The sequence below is a fragment of the Aegilops tauschii genome, chromosome 7, assembly GCF_002575655.3.
Source record: "Aegilops tauschii subsp. strangulata cultivar AL8/78 chromosome 7, Aet v6.0, whole genome shotgun sequence".
NCBI classification, from domain to species: domain Eukaryota; kingdom Viridiplantae; phylum Streptophyta; class Magnoliopsida; order Poales; family Poaceae; genus Aegilops; species Aegilops tauschii.
The window spans coordinates 193207161-193225188 of NC_053041.3; the positions used below are offsets into that span (position 1 = coordinate 193207161).

The 18028-nt window shown below is 45.8% G+C and overlaps 1 protein-coding gene across 1 annotated transcript; it reads left to right on the plus strand.

Moving 5' to 3' along the window:
* The first annotated feature begins 359 nt into the window (after positions 1-359).
* LOC109732668 (uncharacterized) lies at positions 360-1145 on the plus strand. The gene has a single exon (XM_020291849.1). It carries the CDS (start codon positions 360-362, stop codon positions 1143-1145), a length of 786 nt encoding a protein of 261 aa, XP_020147438.1.
* The last annotated feature ends 16883 nt before the right edge of the window (positions 1146-18028 follow it).

The window sequence follows — 18028 nt, forward strand, 5'->3', positions numbered from 1 at the left end:
TTAAAATGGCATAGAATGAGGAGTCAGATTTGAGGAGTGCAATTGTTTTGGAGACTGAAAGAGGATGAAAACAGACGTGCCCGGACGGGCACTCCTGAACGAGCACACCCGCAGGCGTTTGAGGGGTCAAATTAGATGGATGCGGTTGTAGATGTTCTTGTTAAACCTCATGTATTTGTACCTACAACGTAGAGAGTCAGAGCATGCGTGTGTGCAGTTTTCAGAGTCAGCACACACGATCACCCCCTCGAGGCATGGCCCGGCCACGATCACCATCGTGGGCTCGCGCCCCCTGCCCTCTGTATAAATGTAACCTTGCTGATCAATACAAGCTGTGTTCGATCTTCTCTCCCGCAAACATGGTATCAGGCGCAGAGGAAAACAACCCCTTCGCGCCTGCCCAACCTCCTTCCGCTGCCATGGACACCAACCCTCTCGCCTCCCCCAACTCCTCCGACGATGATGCTCCTCCGCCGGCTGGCGTCCTCCACGCCGCCGCCCCGGCAAGCGCTCCGCCCGCGCCGCCGGCTCCTCCCGCACCCGTGCTGGCCCCCGGCGTGTTTCCCTCCTCCGTGCTCCAGACGATCGACATTCGTCACCACGTCCCCATCACCCTGGATCTGCACGCCGGCAACTGCGCTCAATGGCGTCGGTTCTTCTTCACCATCGTGGGCATGTTCGGCGTCCGCGACCACCTCGTCGCCCCCGCTGCTCCGCGTCGCCGTGATCCCGAGTGGGTTATGGTTGACCACTGCATCGTGCACTGGCTCTACGCCACGATCTCGCCGGAGCTGCTCGATGCGGTCATGCAGCCCGACGACACCGCCGACATCCTCTGGGGCGCCATCGAGGAGATCTTCCGCGCAAACCAACTCTCCCGCGCCGTGTACATCGACGCGGAATACCACGCCGTGGTCCAGGGCGACCTGACAGTGATGCAGTACTTCGCTCGCCTGAAGACCTTCACCGACCAGCTTCGCGACCTCGGGCAATCGGTCGGCGACACGCAGCAGCTCTTCCACATGCTGCGCGGCCTCGGCCGTCAGTACCACGGTGCGGTCCCGCATCTCACCGCGCGCAATCCGCTGCCTACCCTTCTCCAGGCGCGATCTTTTCTCCTTCTGGAGGAACACCGCGCGGAATAGTCTGCTCGTCTTCAGTCCGCGCACGCGCTCATCGCGGCTCGACCCCAGGCCCTCCCTGTCGCTCCACCCGCTCCTGCTGATGGTACCGCGGGGCGTGGGCGCGGACGCAACCGTCGCCGCGGCCGCGGCTCCGGGGGGGTGCCGTCTTCCTCGTCGCCAGCACCACCCACGCCTCGTCCGGCTGCCCTGCCAGGTCAGGCCCCCGGCGCCAACTCTTGGACTGGCATGATGCAGGCCTAGCCCATGCCATGGCGTGCGCCTGGTGCCGGTGTTCTCGGCCCTCGACCCGGCATTCCGCAGCAGCAGGCGTTCCTCACCTACGGGGCCCCGGGTGCCAGCTCCAGCGCGGCGCCACCGCTGCCCCCGTCGCCCTACAGGTACGGTGCCTACCCCTCGATCCTTCCCGGCTTCACCTACGGCTCGCCTGGCTCCAGCTCCAGCACGGCGCCCCAGCCGCCCCAGCCGTGGGACATGGGTGGACTGCAGACGGCGCTTCAGGCCGCGCACACGGCGCCGCTGCCGCCCTCGAGCACCTCGGATTGGTACATGGGCTCAGGAGCGTCCTCGCACATGACATCAAACCCTGGTACTCTTCATTCCCTATGTCCTTCCTTCCCTCCCCGTGACATTATCGTCGGCAACGGCGGCTGCATGCCCATCACAACACTGGGCGCGGCTCGCTCATTGCTAGCAACTCCTCTCTCGAACTACACAATGTCCTTCTTTCCCCCTCCATCATCACTAATCTCCTCTCCGTTCGTCGCCTTACTCGCGACAACCCTGTCTCTGTTGAATTTGACGCTTTTGGGTTTTCTGTCAAGGATATCAGCACCCGCCGGGTGATCCTTCGGTGTGACTCGACGGGCGATATGTACCTGATGTGCCCCAACCCCGCCGCTCCCCGTGCCAGTTACTTCGCCGGCTCCACGGAGTTGTGGCACAACCGGCTCGGGCACCCCGGCGAGGAGGCGCTTCGCCGTGCCCTGCATCACCTCCCGTTCAGCTGCGCGCCGTCTACTCCACACTCCTGCACCGCCTGCCGGCTCCGCAAACATATGCGCCTGCCGTTCTCCACCAGCACGACGCCTAGCTATTTTCCCTTTCAGTTACTTCATCTAGATGTTTGGACCTCTCCCATTGTTAGCATTTCAGGCTTTGAGTACTATCTGGTTGTAATTGATAGCTGCACTCATTACGTTTGGACGTTCCCTCTTCGCCACAAATCTGAAGTCATTTGCGTGCTCTCTGCATTTTATGCTTATGTCCAAACCCAATTCGAGCGCCCCATCCTCGCCTTCCAGACAGACAATGGGCGCGAGTTTGACAACCTGGTGGTCCGCTCGCTCCTCTCCAAGCACGGTGCTACCTCTTGAGCACGGCGTTGGTTTTCCCTTGAAGAGGAAAGGGTGATGCAGCAAAGTAGCATAAGTATCTCCCTCAGTTTTTGAGAACCAAGATATCAATCCAGTAGGAGGCTACACACGAGTCCCTCGCACCTACACAAACAAATAAATCCTCGCAACCAACGCGATAAGGGGTTGTCAATCCCTACACGGTCACTTACGAGAGTGAGATCTGATAGATATGATAAGATAATATTTTTGGTATTTTTGTGATAAAGATGCAAAGTAAAATAAAAGCAAAATAAAAGGCAATGGAAATAGCTAAGTGTTGGAAGATTAATATGATGGAAAATACACCCGGGGGCCATAGGTTTCACTAGTGGCTTCTCTCGAGAGCATAAGTATTTATGGTGGGTGAACAAATTACTGTTGAGCAATTGACAGAATTGAGCATAGTTATGAGAATATCTAGGCATGATCATGTATATAGGCATCACGTCCGAAACAAGTAGACCGACTCCTGCCTGCATCTACTACTATTACTCCACACATCGACCGCTATCCAGCATGCATCTAGAGTATTAAGTTCATAAGAACAGAGTAACGCTTTAAGCAAGATGACATGATGTAGAGGGACAAACTCATGCAATATAATATAAACCCCATCTTGTTATCCTCGATGGCAACAATACAATACATGCCTTGCTGCCCCTACTGTCACTGGGAAAGGACACCGCAAGATTGAACCCAAAGCTAAGCACTTCTCCTATTGCAAGAAAGATCAATCTAGTAGGCCAAACCAAACTGATAATTCGAAGAGACTTGCAAAGATAACCAATCATACATAAAAGAATTCAGAAGATTAAAATATTGTTCATAGATAAACTTGATCATAAACCCACAATTCATCGGTCTCAACAAACACACCGCAAAAGAAGATTACATCGAATAGATCTTCACAAGAGAGGGGGAGAACATTGTATTGAGATCCAAAAAGAGAGAAGAAGCCATCTAGCTAATAACTATGGACCCGAAGGTCTGAGGTAAACTACTCACACTTCATCGGAGAGGCTATGGTGTTGATGTAGAAGCCCTCCGTGATCGATGCCCCCTCCGGCGGAGCTCCGGAACAGGCCCCAAGATGGTGTCTCACGGGTACAGAAGGTTGCGGCGGTGGAATTTGGTTTTTGGCTCCGTCTCTGATCGTTTGGGGGTACATAGGTATATATAGGAGGAAGGAGTACGTCGGTGGAGCAACGTGGGGCCCACGAGGGTGGAGGGCACGCCCAGGGGGGTAGGCGCGCCCTCTACCTCGTGGCTTCCTGGTAGCTTTCTTGACGTAGTGTCCAAGTCCTCTGGATCATGTTCGTTTCGAAAATCACGTTCCCGAAGGTTTCATTCCATTTGGACTCCATTTGATATTCTTTTTCTAGGAAACTCTGAAATAGGCAAAAAACAGCAATTCTGGGTTGGGCCTCCGGTTAATAGGTTAGTCCCAAAAATAATATAAAAGTGTATAATAAAGCCCAATAATGTCCAAAACAGAAGATAATATAGCATGGAGCAATCAAAAATTATAGATACGCTGGAGACGTATCAAGCATCCCCAAGCTTAATTCCTGCTCGTCCTCGAGTAGGTAAACGATAAAAACAGAATTTTTGATGTGGAATGCTACTTGGCATAATTTCAATGTAATTCTTCTCAATTGTGGTATGAATATTCAGATCCGAAAGATTCAAGATAAAAGTTCAATATTGACATAAAAGTAACAATACTTCAAGCATACTAACTAAGCAATTATGTCCTCTCAAAATAACATGGCCAAAGAAAGTTCATCCCTACAAAATCATATAGTTTAGTCATGCTCCATTTTCGTCACACAAGAATGCTCTCATCATGCACAACCCCGATGACAAGCCAAGCAATTGTTTCATACTTTAGTAATCTCAAACATTTTCAACCTTCACGCAATACATGAGCGTGAGCCATGGATATAGCACTATGGGTGGAATAGAATATGATGATGGGGGTTATGTGGAGAAGACAAAAAAGGAGAAAGTCTCACATCAACGAGGCTAATCAATGAGCTATGGAGATGCCCATCGATTGATGTTAATGCAAGGAGTAGGGATTGCCATGCAACGGATGCACTAGAGCTATAAATATATGAAAGCTCAACAAAAGAAACTAAGTGGGTATGCATCCAACTTGCTTGCTCACGAAGACATAGGGCACTTGAGGAGCCCATTGTTGGAATATACAAGCCAAGTTCTATAAAAAATTCCCACTAGTATATGAAAATGACAAAACAAGAGACTCTCTATCATGAAGATTATGGTGCTACTTTGAAGCACAAGTGTGGTAAAAGGATAGTAAAATTGTCCCTTCTCTCTTTTTCTCTCATTTTTTTGGGCCTTCTCTTTTTTATGGCCTTTCTCTCTCTTTTTTTATTCCTCACTTGGGACAATGCTCTAGAAAATGATGATCATCACACTTCTATTTATTTACAACTCAATGATTACAACTCGTTACTAGAACAAAGTATGACTCTATATGAATGCCTCCGGCGGTGTACCGGGATATGCAATGAACCAAGAGTGACATGTATGAAAGAATTATGAACGATGGCTTTGCCACAAATACTATGTCAACTACATGATCATGCAAAGCAATATGACAATGATGAACGTGTCATGATAAACGGACAGTGGAAAGTTGCATGGCAATATATCTCAGAATGGCTATGGAAATGCCATAATAGGTAGGTATGGTGGCTGTTTTGAGGAAGATATAAGGAGGTTTATGTGTGAAAGAGTGTATCATATCACGGGGTTTGGATGCACTGGCGAAGTTTCCACCAACTCTCAATATGAGAAAGGGCAATGCACGGTACCGAAGAGGCTAGCAATGATGGAAAGGTGAGAGTGCGTATAATCCATGGACTCAACATTAGTCATAAAGAACTCACATACTTATTGCAAAAATCTACAAGTCATCAAAAACCAAGCACTACGCGCATGCTCCTAGGGGGATAGATTGGTAGGAAAAGACCATCGCTCTTCCCCGACCGCCATTCATAATGAGGACAATCAAAGAACACCTCATGTTTCAAATTTGTTAGATAACGTTTACCATACGTGCATGCTACGGGACTTGCAAACTTCAACACAAGTATTTCTCAAATTCACAGCTACTCAACTACCACAACTTTAATATCACTACCTCCATGTCTCAAAACAATCATCAAGCATCAAACTTCTCTTAGAATTCAAAACACTCATAAGAAAGTTTTTACTAATCTTGAATACCTAGCATATTAGGATTATTTTAGCAAATTACCATGCTATTTAAGACTCTCAAAATATTCTAAGTGAAGCATAGAGATCAATAGTTTCTATAAAACAAATCCACCAACGTGCTCTAAAAGATATAAGTGAAGTACTAGAGCAAAAACTATATAACTCAAAAGATATAAGTGAAGCACATAGAGTATTCTAATAATTTCCGAATCATGTGTGTGTTTCTCAAAAGGCGTGTACAGAAAAGATGATTGTGGTAAACTAAAAAGTAAAGACTCAAATGATACAAGACGCTCCAAGCAAAACACATATCATGTGGTGAATAAAAATATAGCTCCAAGTAAAGTTACCGATGGAAGTAGACGAAAGAGGGGATGCCTTCCGGGCATCCCCAAGCTTTGGCTTTTAGGTATCCTTAGATTATCTTGGGGTGCCATGGGCATCCCCAAGCTTAGGCTCTTGCCACTCCTTGTTCCATAATCCATCAAATCTTTCATCCAAAACTTGAAAACTTCACAACACAAAACTCAGCAGAAAATCTCGTGAGCTCCGTTAGCGAAAGAAAACAAAACACCACTTCAAGGTACTGTAATGAATTCATTCTTTATTTATATTGGTGTTAAACCTACTGTATTCCAACTTATATATGGTTTATAAACTATTTTACTAGCCATAGATTCATCAAAATAAGCAAACAACACACGAAAAACAGAATCTGTCAAAAACAGAACAGTCTGTAATAATCTGTAACTAACGCAAACTTCTGGAACTCAAAAAATTCAGCCAAAATAGGAAGACCTATACAATTTGTTTATTGATCATCAGAAATTGGAATCAATATTTTGTCACGTTCTGGTGATTTTTAACAATTATTTTCGTGAACGGAAAGTTTCTGGAATTTTCAGCAAGATCAAATAACTACCATCCAAGAAGATCCTATAGGTTAAACTTGGCAGAAACACTAATTAAAACATAAAACACATCTAACCAGAGGCTAGATCAAAGATTTATTGAATAACAGCAAGTAAAAATATTGGGTTGTCTCCCAACAAGTGCTTTTCTTTAAAGCCTTTTAGCTAGGCATTGATAATTTTAATGATGCTCACATGAAAGACAAGAATTGAAGCGCAAAGAGAGCATAATAAAACACGTGACAAACACATCTAAGTCTAACATACTTCCTATGCATAGGCATCTTATAGGCAAACAAATTATCATAGCAACCAAAAACTAGTATATGCAAGGAACTGGAAAGAAACAATAGCAATCTCATCATAACGAGAGGTAATTTATTATCATGAAAATTTCTACAACCATATTTTCCTCTCTCATAATAATTACATGTGGGATCATAAGAAAATTCAACAAAATAGCTATCACAATAAATATTTTCAACACGATCCACATGCATGCAAAGTTGACACTCTTCCAAAATAGTGGGATTAACATTAACTACAGTCATGACCTCTCCAAACCCACTTTTATCAAAAATACCATAAGAATGAACATTCTCCAAATATGTGGGATCTAAAGTTGACACTCTTCCAAACCCACTTTCAATATTATTGCAAAAATTATTATCAATCTCATATTCATCATGGGGCTTAAATAAATTTTCAAGATCATAAGAAAAATCACCCCAATCATGATCATTGGAACAAGTAGTAGACATAGCAAAACTAGCATCCCCAAGATTAGGGTTTTGCATATTATTAGCACAATTGTCGTCAAGAGAATTTATAGTAAAATCATTGCAATCATGCTCTTGATTTAAGGAACTATCAAGTATAGGTGCAGTAGCAATAATCTCATGTTTAACATAAGGAACTATAGCAAATTCATCTCCATAATTATTGGCATCATGGCCACGAGAATAGCAAGCATCATGTTCATCAAGGGATATTTCAATAAAATCATCGGAATCATAATTATCTATAGATTCATGCATATCATTATGTTCTTCCAAAGCAACGGTCATTCTCTCATAAATTCTTTGACATAGACATTATGAGCATAGTTTTCATAGCAATATTTAAGTATGTCAAAATTTTCAGATTCGTAGAGAGTAATATCATACTTTTCAATCAAAGAAGCAACTTCATAAGCACCCTTAAAAGCAACAAATTCTTCAATTTGTTCGATATCGTAGTAACTATAAACACCCTTTGCATAAGAAGATAAGATTTCATTATCATTAAACTCACATAGGTAGGGAAGGTGTTTTTTAGGGTTCTTAGAGCAACAAGTAAAATCACAAACTTCACAAAGATTCCAAGCATAACACAGCAATCTGTTTATTTGATTCCATAAGAGTCTCCCTTTTTCAGACAAACGGTGACGCACAAAATGAGCATGCTCATCTAAAGATTTCCCATCAACTAGGCTAGTTGGGGTTTTAGCACGAGCGCATAAGGATCGAAGATGATCCAAGTAGAACACTTTAAGTGGATCCATATCAACAGATTTTTAGCAAGCAAAGATGCAAGCAAATAGAAGGCACATGGTAACACAAGCAAACAAGAAGCAAGCGAAAAAGAGGCGAACAGAAAAGAGAGGGCGAATAAAACGGAAATGGTGAAGTGGGGGAGAGGAAAACGAGAGGCAAATGGCAAATAATATAATGCGGGAGATAAGGGTTTGTGATGGGTACTTGGTATGTTGACTTTTGCGTAGACTTCCCCGGCAACGGCGCTAGAAATCCTTCTTGCTACCTCTTAAGCACTGCGTTGGTTTTCCCTTGAAGAGGAAAGGGTGATGCAGCAAAGTAGCATAAGTATTTCCCTCAGTTTTTGAGAACCAAGGTATCAATCCAGTAGGAGGCTACACACGAGTCCCTCGCACCTACACAAACAAATAAATCCTCGCAACCAACGCGATAAGGGGTTGTCAATCCCTACACGGTCACTTACGAGAGTGAGATCTGATAGATATGATAAGATAATATTTTTGGTATTTTTGTGATAAAGATGCAAAGTAAAATAAAAGGCAACGGAAATAGCTAAGTGTTGGAAGATTAATATGATGGAAAATAGACCCGGGGCCATAGGTTTCACTAGTGGCTTCTCTCGAGAGCATAAGTATTTACGGTGGGTGAACAAATTAGTGTTGAGCAATTGACAGAATTGAGCATAGTTATAAGAATATCTAGGCATGATCATGTATATAGGCATCACGTCCGAAACAAGTAGACCGACTCCTGCCTGCATCTACTACTATTACTCCACACATCGACCGCTATCCAGCATGCATCTAGAGTATTAAGTTCATAAGAACAGAGTAACGCTTTAAGCAAGATGACATGATGTAGAGGGATAAACTCATGCAATATGATATAAACCCCATATTGTTATCCTCGATGGCAACAATAAAATACGTGCTTTGTTGCCCCCACTGTCACTGGGAAAGGACACCACAAGATTGAACCCAAAGCTAAGCACTTCTCCTATTGCAAGAAAGATCAATCTAGTAGGCCAAACCAAACTGATAATTCAAAGAGACTTGCAAAGATAACCAATCATACATAAAAGAATCAGAAGATTCAAATATTGTTGATAGATAAACTTGATGATAAACCCACAATTCATCGGTCTCAACAAACACACCGCAAAAGAAGATTACATCGAATAGATCTCCACAAGAGAGGGGGAGAACATTGTATTGAGATCCAAAAAGAGAGAAGAAGCCATCTAGCTAATAACTATGGACCCGAAGGTCTGAGGTAAACTACTCACACTTCATCGGAGAGGCTATGGTGTTGATGTAGAAGCCCTCCGTGATCGATGCCCCCTTCGGCGGAGCTCCGGAACAGGCCCCAAGATGGGATCTCACGGGTACAGAAGGTTGCGGCGGTGGAATTTGGTTTTTGGCTCCGTCTCTGATCGTTTGGGGGTACGTAGGTATATATAGGAGGAAGGAGTACGTCGGTGGAGCAACGTGGGGCCCACGAGGGTGGAGGGCGCGCCCAGGGGGTAAGCGCGCCCCCTACCTCGTGGCTTCCTGGTAGCTTTCTTGATGTATGGTCCAAGTCCTCTGGATCATGTTCGTTTCGAAAATCACGTTCCCGAAGGTTTCATTCCGTTTGGACTCCGTTTGATATTCTTTTTCTGCGAAACTCTGAAATAGGCAAAAAACAACAATTCTGGGCTGGGCCTCCGGTTAATAGGTTAGTCCCAAAAATAATATAAAAGTGTATAATAAAGCCCAATAATGTCCAAAACAGAAGATAATATAGCATGGAGCAATCAAAAATTATAGATACGTTGGACACGTATCACACGGCACTGTCCTACGCCTCACCTGCCCTTACACCAGTCAACAAAATGGTAAGGCACAGCGCGTTCTCCGCACTCTGAACGAGAGCGATCGCGCCCTCCTTTTCCATGCCTCCCTCCCGCCGCGCTTCTGAGCTGAAGCTCTCGCCACTGCGACACTTCTCCTCAACTACAAACCCTGCGTCGGCAGCTCGCCGCGCACGCCGCATGAACTCCTCCTCGGCACGCCGCATGAACTCCTCCTCGGCACGCCACCAGACTACTCCATTTTGCGGGTGTTCGGCTGTTTGTGCTACCCCAACACGACCTCCACCTCACGCCACAAGCTTGATCGGTGCTCGGTCGCCTGCATCTTCCTCGGGTACCCGCCCGATCACCGCGGCTACCGCTACTACGATCCCACCTCCCGGCGCGTGCTCACCTCTCGCCACGTTCGCTTCGACGAGCTCACCTTCCCGTTCCCCACGGCACGCCTCCCACCCTCTCCGAACACTCCGCCTCCACGACTCGTTCCTGCACCCGTCGCCGTGCCCACGACTGCGCCTACGCCTGATCCCAACCGCCCCGATCGCGCGCCCGTCATCGGTTCAACCAGCGCCGCTGGATCTTCATCCAACGCGCACGGTTCAACCTCTTCACGCGCACCCGCCACCGTTTCAAATGGCACCGCTGGATCTTCATCCAATGCACCCGATTCACGCGCGCATGTTCCCCACCCCTCCCATTTGAACGAGGCCGCTGGATCTTCATCCGACGCCTCTCGTTCAAACTCCGCATCCCCGCGCTCTTCCGCCAGCCCGCCTGGCTCCCCCCCCCCCCTCGCCTCCTCCCGCACCACCGCACCGCATGACCACACGCGCTCGCGCTGGCGTCTTCCGCCCCAATTCCAAGTACGCTGCTGATTACGTCTGTGTGGCCGCCACCACTCCTGTCACCGCCGTCTCTCCGGTTCCTCGCTCCGTCCGCGGTGCTCTTCGAGATGCCAACTGGATCGCCGCCATGCGTGATGAGTTCACCGCCCTCACTAGCAACCGCACTTGGGAGCTCGTGCCCCGGCCACCGCGCGCCAACGTCATCACGGGAAAATGGATCTTCCGCCACAAAACTCGGTCTGACGGCATGCTCGAGCGCTACAAAGCGCGGTGGGTTGTCTGCGGCTTCAACCGGCGGGCCGGCGTCGACTACGGAGAAACCTTCTCTCCGGTCGTCAAGCCCGCCACCATCCGCACTGTTCTCACTCTCGCCGCCTCGCGCAACTAGCCTGTCCATCAACTCGATGTGAAGAATGCCTTCCTCCATGGCCACTTGGAGGAAGAGGTGTACTGCTTACAGCCCGCCGGCTTCGTCGACGCCGCCAAGCCCGATCACGTCTGCCGCCTGTCCAAGTCCCTCTACGGCTTGAAACAGGCGCCGCGCGCGTGGTTTATTCGCTTCGCTGGCTTCCTCGCCACTCTCGGCTTCACGGCGACGCGCTCGGACACCTCGCTGTTCACGCTCACCCGCGGAGCGGATGCCGCGTACCTCCTGCTCTACGTGGATGACATCATCCTCACGCCGTCCTCCACGGTGCTCCTTCGTCGCATCGTCGCCGGACTCACCACTGAGTTCGCCATGAAGGACCTCGGCGATCTCCACTACTTCTTGGGCATCCACATCACGCGCTCGGCCGCCGGCTTCTTCCTCTCCCAAGAGCAGTATGTCGAGGATATCCTTGAGCGGGCTGACATGGACACCTGCAAGCCTGCCCCGACGCCCGTTGACACCAAGGCCAAGCTCCCTTCCGCCACGGGACCGCGCGTCGACGACCCCACTGCCTACCGCAGCCTCGCCGGTGCGCTGCAGTACCTCACGGTGACGCGCCCCGAGCTTGCCTACGCCGTGCAGCAGATCTGCCTCCACATGCACAATCCGCGCGAGTGTCACCTCGCTCTGATCAAGCGCGCGCTCCGGTTCGTGCGCGGCACGGCCTCGCTCGGTCTACATCTCTGTGCATCCTCGACTTTGGATCTCCGGGTCTACACCGATGCTGATTGGGCCGGCTGCCCCGACACACGCCGATCGACCTCCGGCTACTGCGTCTTCCTCGGTGACGCGCTGGTCTCCTGGTCGTCGAAGCGCCAGGCCACTGTCTCCCGCTCCAGCGCGGAGGCAGAGTACCGCGACGTGGCCAACGCTGTGGCTGAATGCGTCTGGCTACGGCAACTCCTCGGTGAGCTTCGCTGCGCGGTCACTACCGCTACACTGGTCTACTGCGACAACATCTCCGCCGTGTACCTCTCTAGCAACCCCATCCATCACCGGCGAACCAAGCATGTGGAGCTGGACATTCATTTCGTCCACGAGCGCGTCGCGATCGGTGACTTCCGCGTGCTCCATGTCCCCACGCGCCAGCAGTTCGCCGACGTGATGACAAAAGGGCTGCCCACTGATGTGTTTCACGATTTTTGGTCCAGTCTCTGCGTCGCTCCTCATGACGTCACGACTGCCGGGGGGGTGTTAAACCTCATGTATTTGTACCTACACCGTAGAGAGTCAGAGCGTGTGTGTGTGTGCAGTTTTCAGAGTCAGCACACACGATCACCTCCTCGAGGCATGGTCCGGCCACGATCACCATCGTGGGCTCGCGCCCCCTGCCCTCTGTATAAATGTAACCTTGCTGATCAATACAAGCTGTGTTCGATCTTCTCTCCCTCAAACAGTTCTTAGCTATAAGCAATTCCTAGGATGTAGCGATGCAGGTTTGTTTCCTTGTACACGCACAATTTTGCTCGGTTTTTTCACGCTATAAGACAGTTCAGTGTGCTGTGTGTTCATGAGCCTGCCCAGTAGGCGCCTTCCGCGGGGCTAAATGCGCAGAACATTCGTGGGTTCGCTGTAAGCCAGACAGAGGTAAGCCTCGCGTCGGGCCAGCTCCAGATGGGCTGGCCCAGACGTGCTGGAGGTAAGACCTTCTCAAGAAGAACAATGTCGGAGCCTTTAAGGAGACTAAATTTTTCTACTACAAACAGAAGGGATACTGGAAATACAACTGCAAGATGTACTTGGCGGATAAGAAGAGCGGTTTTTTCAATAAAGTATAAACGTTATACAAAGTTATTGTTATTCTACTTGTTAATTTACTATATGTCATGAGTATTCTATACTAATTGGTTGCTCTTGCCTGCAAACCGATGTAGGGACCACAGAAAGTTCAGAAGTTGAGAAGAAATGAAGTCGTGATGCAAATCGGGAATGGTGATGGGATCGCTACTCAAAACCATTGAAGTCATATCTTTAGTTTATCTTCAAGATTTATCTTAGAACCGAATAATAGTTATTTCATTCTAGAGTTGTGTAAAACAATATTTTTTGGGTTATACGACGAATATTCTTATAAGTTTTAAACTATGGTTGTTCAAGTTGTTATAAGAATATGTTTTGTGCTTACCTCTATTATTGGTGGTTTGTTTATGAAATCTTGAATTGAAAGTCTATAACGTTAAATGCTTAACGTCTTGAGAAGACTGATAACACTTAAATGTGGCACTGTTTGGTTATATCAGAAAATAATCTTCATGTAGATGAAGTATTGAAGTATTTTCATTTTGAATCAATTGACAAAATACATAGTGATGTATGGGGTCTGATGAGCAAACTAGGGCGCGGTGAATTATTATGCTTCATTAATGATTTGAGTAAATATGATTTACTTGATATAAATCTGAAATATTTGAAAGGTTCAAATAAATTGAGAATAAAATATTTGAAAGGTTTAAATAAAATTCATAATGAAGATAAGAATTATTGTGACAAAGATAAAAGGATCTTCAATCATGGAGAAAATTATCTAAGTCGTGAGTCTAGCAAAAGACTCAGATAATCTTACTGATCTGCTTTTATTAATTTTGAGGATATGCACTTGAAACTGCTACATATACACACAAAAAACACTGTCTTATAGTCTGGCGAGATGACACCATATGAGTTATGGAGTTCACAATCCAGACAAATGCTAATTTGTAGGTTATAGAGGTAATTGGGTATTCCTTCGAACAAAAGTTCAAAGATAAAGAGTTTGTCACAAAGAATGAACACTTTCTCGAGAAGGAGTTTTCTCGCTAAAGAAGTGGGAGGACAATGCAGCTTGATAAGATTATCGAATCTCTGGCGGAAGTAAGCAAGATTAACAAACCGGAAGTTGTTCCGAAAGTTGCCCGCACAGCTAAGCCATAAGTTACTACACCAGCTGTAGAAACTCTAGTTAAAGCTTGCAACTGAATAAGTTAGACTAGGAAAAGTTAATGAACCTCCTGAATGATCTCAAAGTGAGATATTCATCATAGAAGAAGATGAACCTGCACACTACAAGGAAGTGATGGCGGCACCCAGCTCGAAGGAATGGCTTATAGCCATGCACACCAAAATGAAGTTCACATACAATTAAGTTTGGAACTTAGTTGATTCTCCGGAAGGTACAGATATCATATAAGACAATTAAGTTTGGAACTCGGTTGATTCTCTAGAAGAAATAAAGTATATGGAATGGATGTCAAAACTAGTTTCCTAAATGGAAAGGGTTGATACAATCAGAAGGTTTTGTAGATCTTCAGAATACCAGATGAGTGTGCAAGCTTCAAAAGTTTTTAAGTTTTGAACCAAGTATCAAGGAGCTATAATCAACATTTAATGAAAAGGTTAAAGAGTTTAACTTTGTTGAAATGATGATGGAACTTGTGAAGTTTAATGGGAGCTCTATAGCACTTCTAATCTTATATGTAAATGATATATTGTAGATTGGAAATAATATAGAGTTTCTGAGCATAACAAAATTTAGAAGAATATGTTTCCAATGAAAGACTAAAGCAAAGAAAATTATTGGACATAAAGATCTATAAAGATAGATCAAGACGTCTATTATGCGAAGCTAAATTGAATACAATGACAAAGTTTTAAAAGGTTTAAAATGGAGAATGCGTTTTCTCCCATGTCACATAAAATGTTGCTTAGAGGAAATCAATGTCCTAAGATAATTAATAAGCATGCACATATGAGTAGATTATTAAATTCATCATGAATATTAATGATATGTATAAAGTCAAATGCTTTATGTACTAAATGTTAGTATCAAGTACTAAAGTGATCCTAGATTGGCTCACTAGGTAACTGTTAATATAATTAAGTACCTCAGAAGGACAGAAGAAGTTCGTTGTAAAAGGTTACACGAACACCAGCTTCATGACTGATATAAATTATATTGGGCTATGATTGTTTAGAATAGTTTTCTAGCATGAACAATATTGTGGATTCTATAATGTAAGGAAAATATCTTAAAAGCATTAGATGTTTTAAATCTGTCAGAATCAAGAAGTGTCTTGATATAATTGGTGTAATCCCGAGTGTGATAAAGCCAATGAAACTATATTATGAATATAGTTAATCAATAAGTCTCTTGATATAGTTGGTGTAATCCCAAGTGTAAGGAAACCAATAACACTATATTATGAATATTGTTAAATCAAGAAGTGTCTTGATATAGTTCGTGTAATCCCAGGTGCAATGAAACCAATGACACTATATTATGAATAATAGTGTCATTGCTCAAAGAAAAAGGGATCAACATCCTACAAAATCAGACATGACTAACACAAATGTTATATGATTTTTGAATGTGTCAAAACCGATGAGGAAGGCTTTACCACAAGCAAAACATGAGCAACACCAGATAAGTCATATGTGTTAAATAGGCTATGCAACTAGATTATGGACTCTAGTGCAAGTGTGCGACTATTGGAAATATGCCCTAGAGGCAATAATATTGTATTATTATATTTCAATTTTCATAATACAAACTTTATATTTCATGCTATAACTACTGTGATACTGGAATATGTGATTCAGTGGAAAACTCATATACACGTGTGAAACGATAAACCGTAAAAGAATAGGTTCTGGGTCTTGCCTCTAGGACTGGCTCAAGTGTTGTTGGTGATCATGTTTTCCGGATCTCAGGATATCGCTAAGTGTAAGATAGTCCTGAAACAACACTGAGAGTATGACGTTAGAAGAATGATCATATTGAGTCGACCAATCTTGTTTATTATACATTGAGATAACATCGTTTGTAATCAATTGTTATAACACGGAGTGTTAGCATGTATTTTTAGTTCCTCGAACTATGAGAGTATGGTAGTCACTTCCTACCATACTGTGGGCTTTGGAGTTGCTCAAACATCATCTGTAACTAGTTGATCATAACGATAACATATGGATTAATCGGAAAGTTTGACAAGGGACTGTTTGAGAGTGGGATTTTCTCCTCAAACTATGGAGATATATTTTTAGGGTCCTCTCGGTGTGACAACATCAATCATCGTCTGACCAGACACAAGTGACTATGTCACGGGGATGCCGGAGCACTTCAAAGAGAAATAAGAGCAAAGCCGGTAATGAGAAGAACGGTATAGTGAGCATGTGCATGAATCTGGAGGATACCGGCACACCTCGGGTTTTGTAAAGTATCGCAAAGCAAAGGTTGTTGGGGAACGTAGTAATTTCAGAAAAAATTCCTACGCACACGCAAGATCATGGTGATGCATAGCAACGAGAGGGGAGAGTGTGTCCACGTACCCTCGTAGACCGAAAGCGGAAGCGTTAGCACAACTCGGTTGATGTAGTCGTACGTCTTCACGATCCGACCGATCAAGTACCGAACGCACGGCACCTCCGAGTTCTGCACACGTTCAACTCGATGACGTCCCTCGAACTCCGATCCAGCCGAGCTTTGAGGGAGAGTTCCGCCAGCACGACGGCGTAGTGACGATGATGATGTTCTACCGACGTAGGGCTTCGCCTAAGCACCGCTACGATATTATCGAGGTGGACTATGGTGGAGAGGGGCACCGCACACGGCTAAAAGATCCAAGAGATCAATTGTTGTGTCTATGGGGTGCCCCTCTCCTCCGTATATAAAGGGGGGAGGAGGCGCACCCAAGGGGGAGTCCTACTCCCACCGGGAGTAGGACTCCTCCTTTTCCTATTTGGAGAGGGAGAGGGAAGGAAGAGGAAGGAGGGAGGAAGGAAAAGGGGGGGCGTCCCCCTCCCAATTCGGATTGGGCTTGGAGGGGGGCGCCCCCTCCCTTGCTCCTTTCGCCTCCTTTCCACTAAAGCCCATTAAGGCCCATATACCTCCCGGGGGGTTCCGATTACCTCCCGGTGCTTCGGTATTATCCCGATCTGACCCGGAACCATTCCGGTATCCAAATATAGTCGTCCAATATATCGATCTTTACGTCTCGACCATTTCGAGACTCCTCGTCATGTCCATGATCACATCTGGGACTCCGAACAACCTTCGGTACATCAAAACACATAAACTAATAATATAACCGTCATCAAACTTTAAGCGTGCGAACCCTACGGGTTTGAGAACTTTGTACACATGACCGAGACACGTCTCCGGTCAATAACCAATCGGAACCTGGATGCTCATATTGGCTCCCAGATATTCTACGAAGATCTTTATCGGTCAAACCGCATAACAACATACGTTGTTCCCTTTGTCATCGGTATGTTACTTGCCCGAGATTCGATCGTCGGTATCTCAATACCTAGTTCAATCTCGTTACCGGCAAGTCTCTTTACTCGTTCCGTAATACATCATCTCGCAACTAACTCATTAGTTGCAATGCTTGCAAGGCTTAAGTGATGTGCATTACCGAGTGGGCCTAGAGATACCTCTCCGACAATCGGAGTGACAAATCCTAATATCAAAATACGCCAACCCAACAAGTACCTTCGGAGACACCTGTAGAGCACCTTTATAATCACCCAGTTACGTTGTGACGTTTGGTAGCACACAAAGTGTTCCTCCGGTAAACGGGAGTTGCATAATCTCATAGTCATAGGAACATGTATAAGTCATGAAGAAAGCAATAGCAACATACTAAACGATCAAGTGCTAAGCTAACGGCATGGGTCAAGTCAATCACAT

Coding starts and splice junctions, on each gene's coding strand:
- LOC109732668 (XM_020291849.1), top strand. CDS start 360: ATGGTATCAGGCGCAGAGGAAAACAACCCCTTCGCGCCTGCCCAACCT.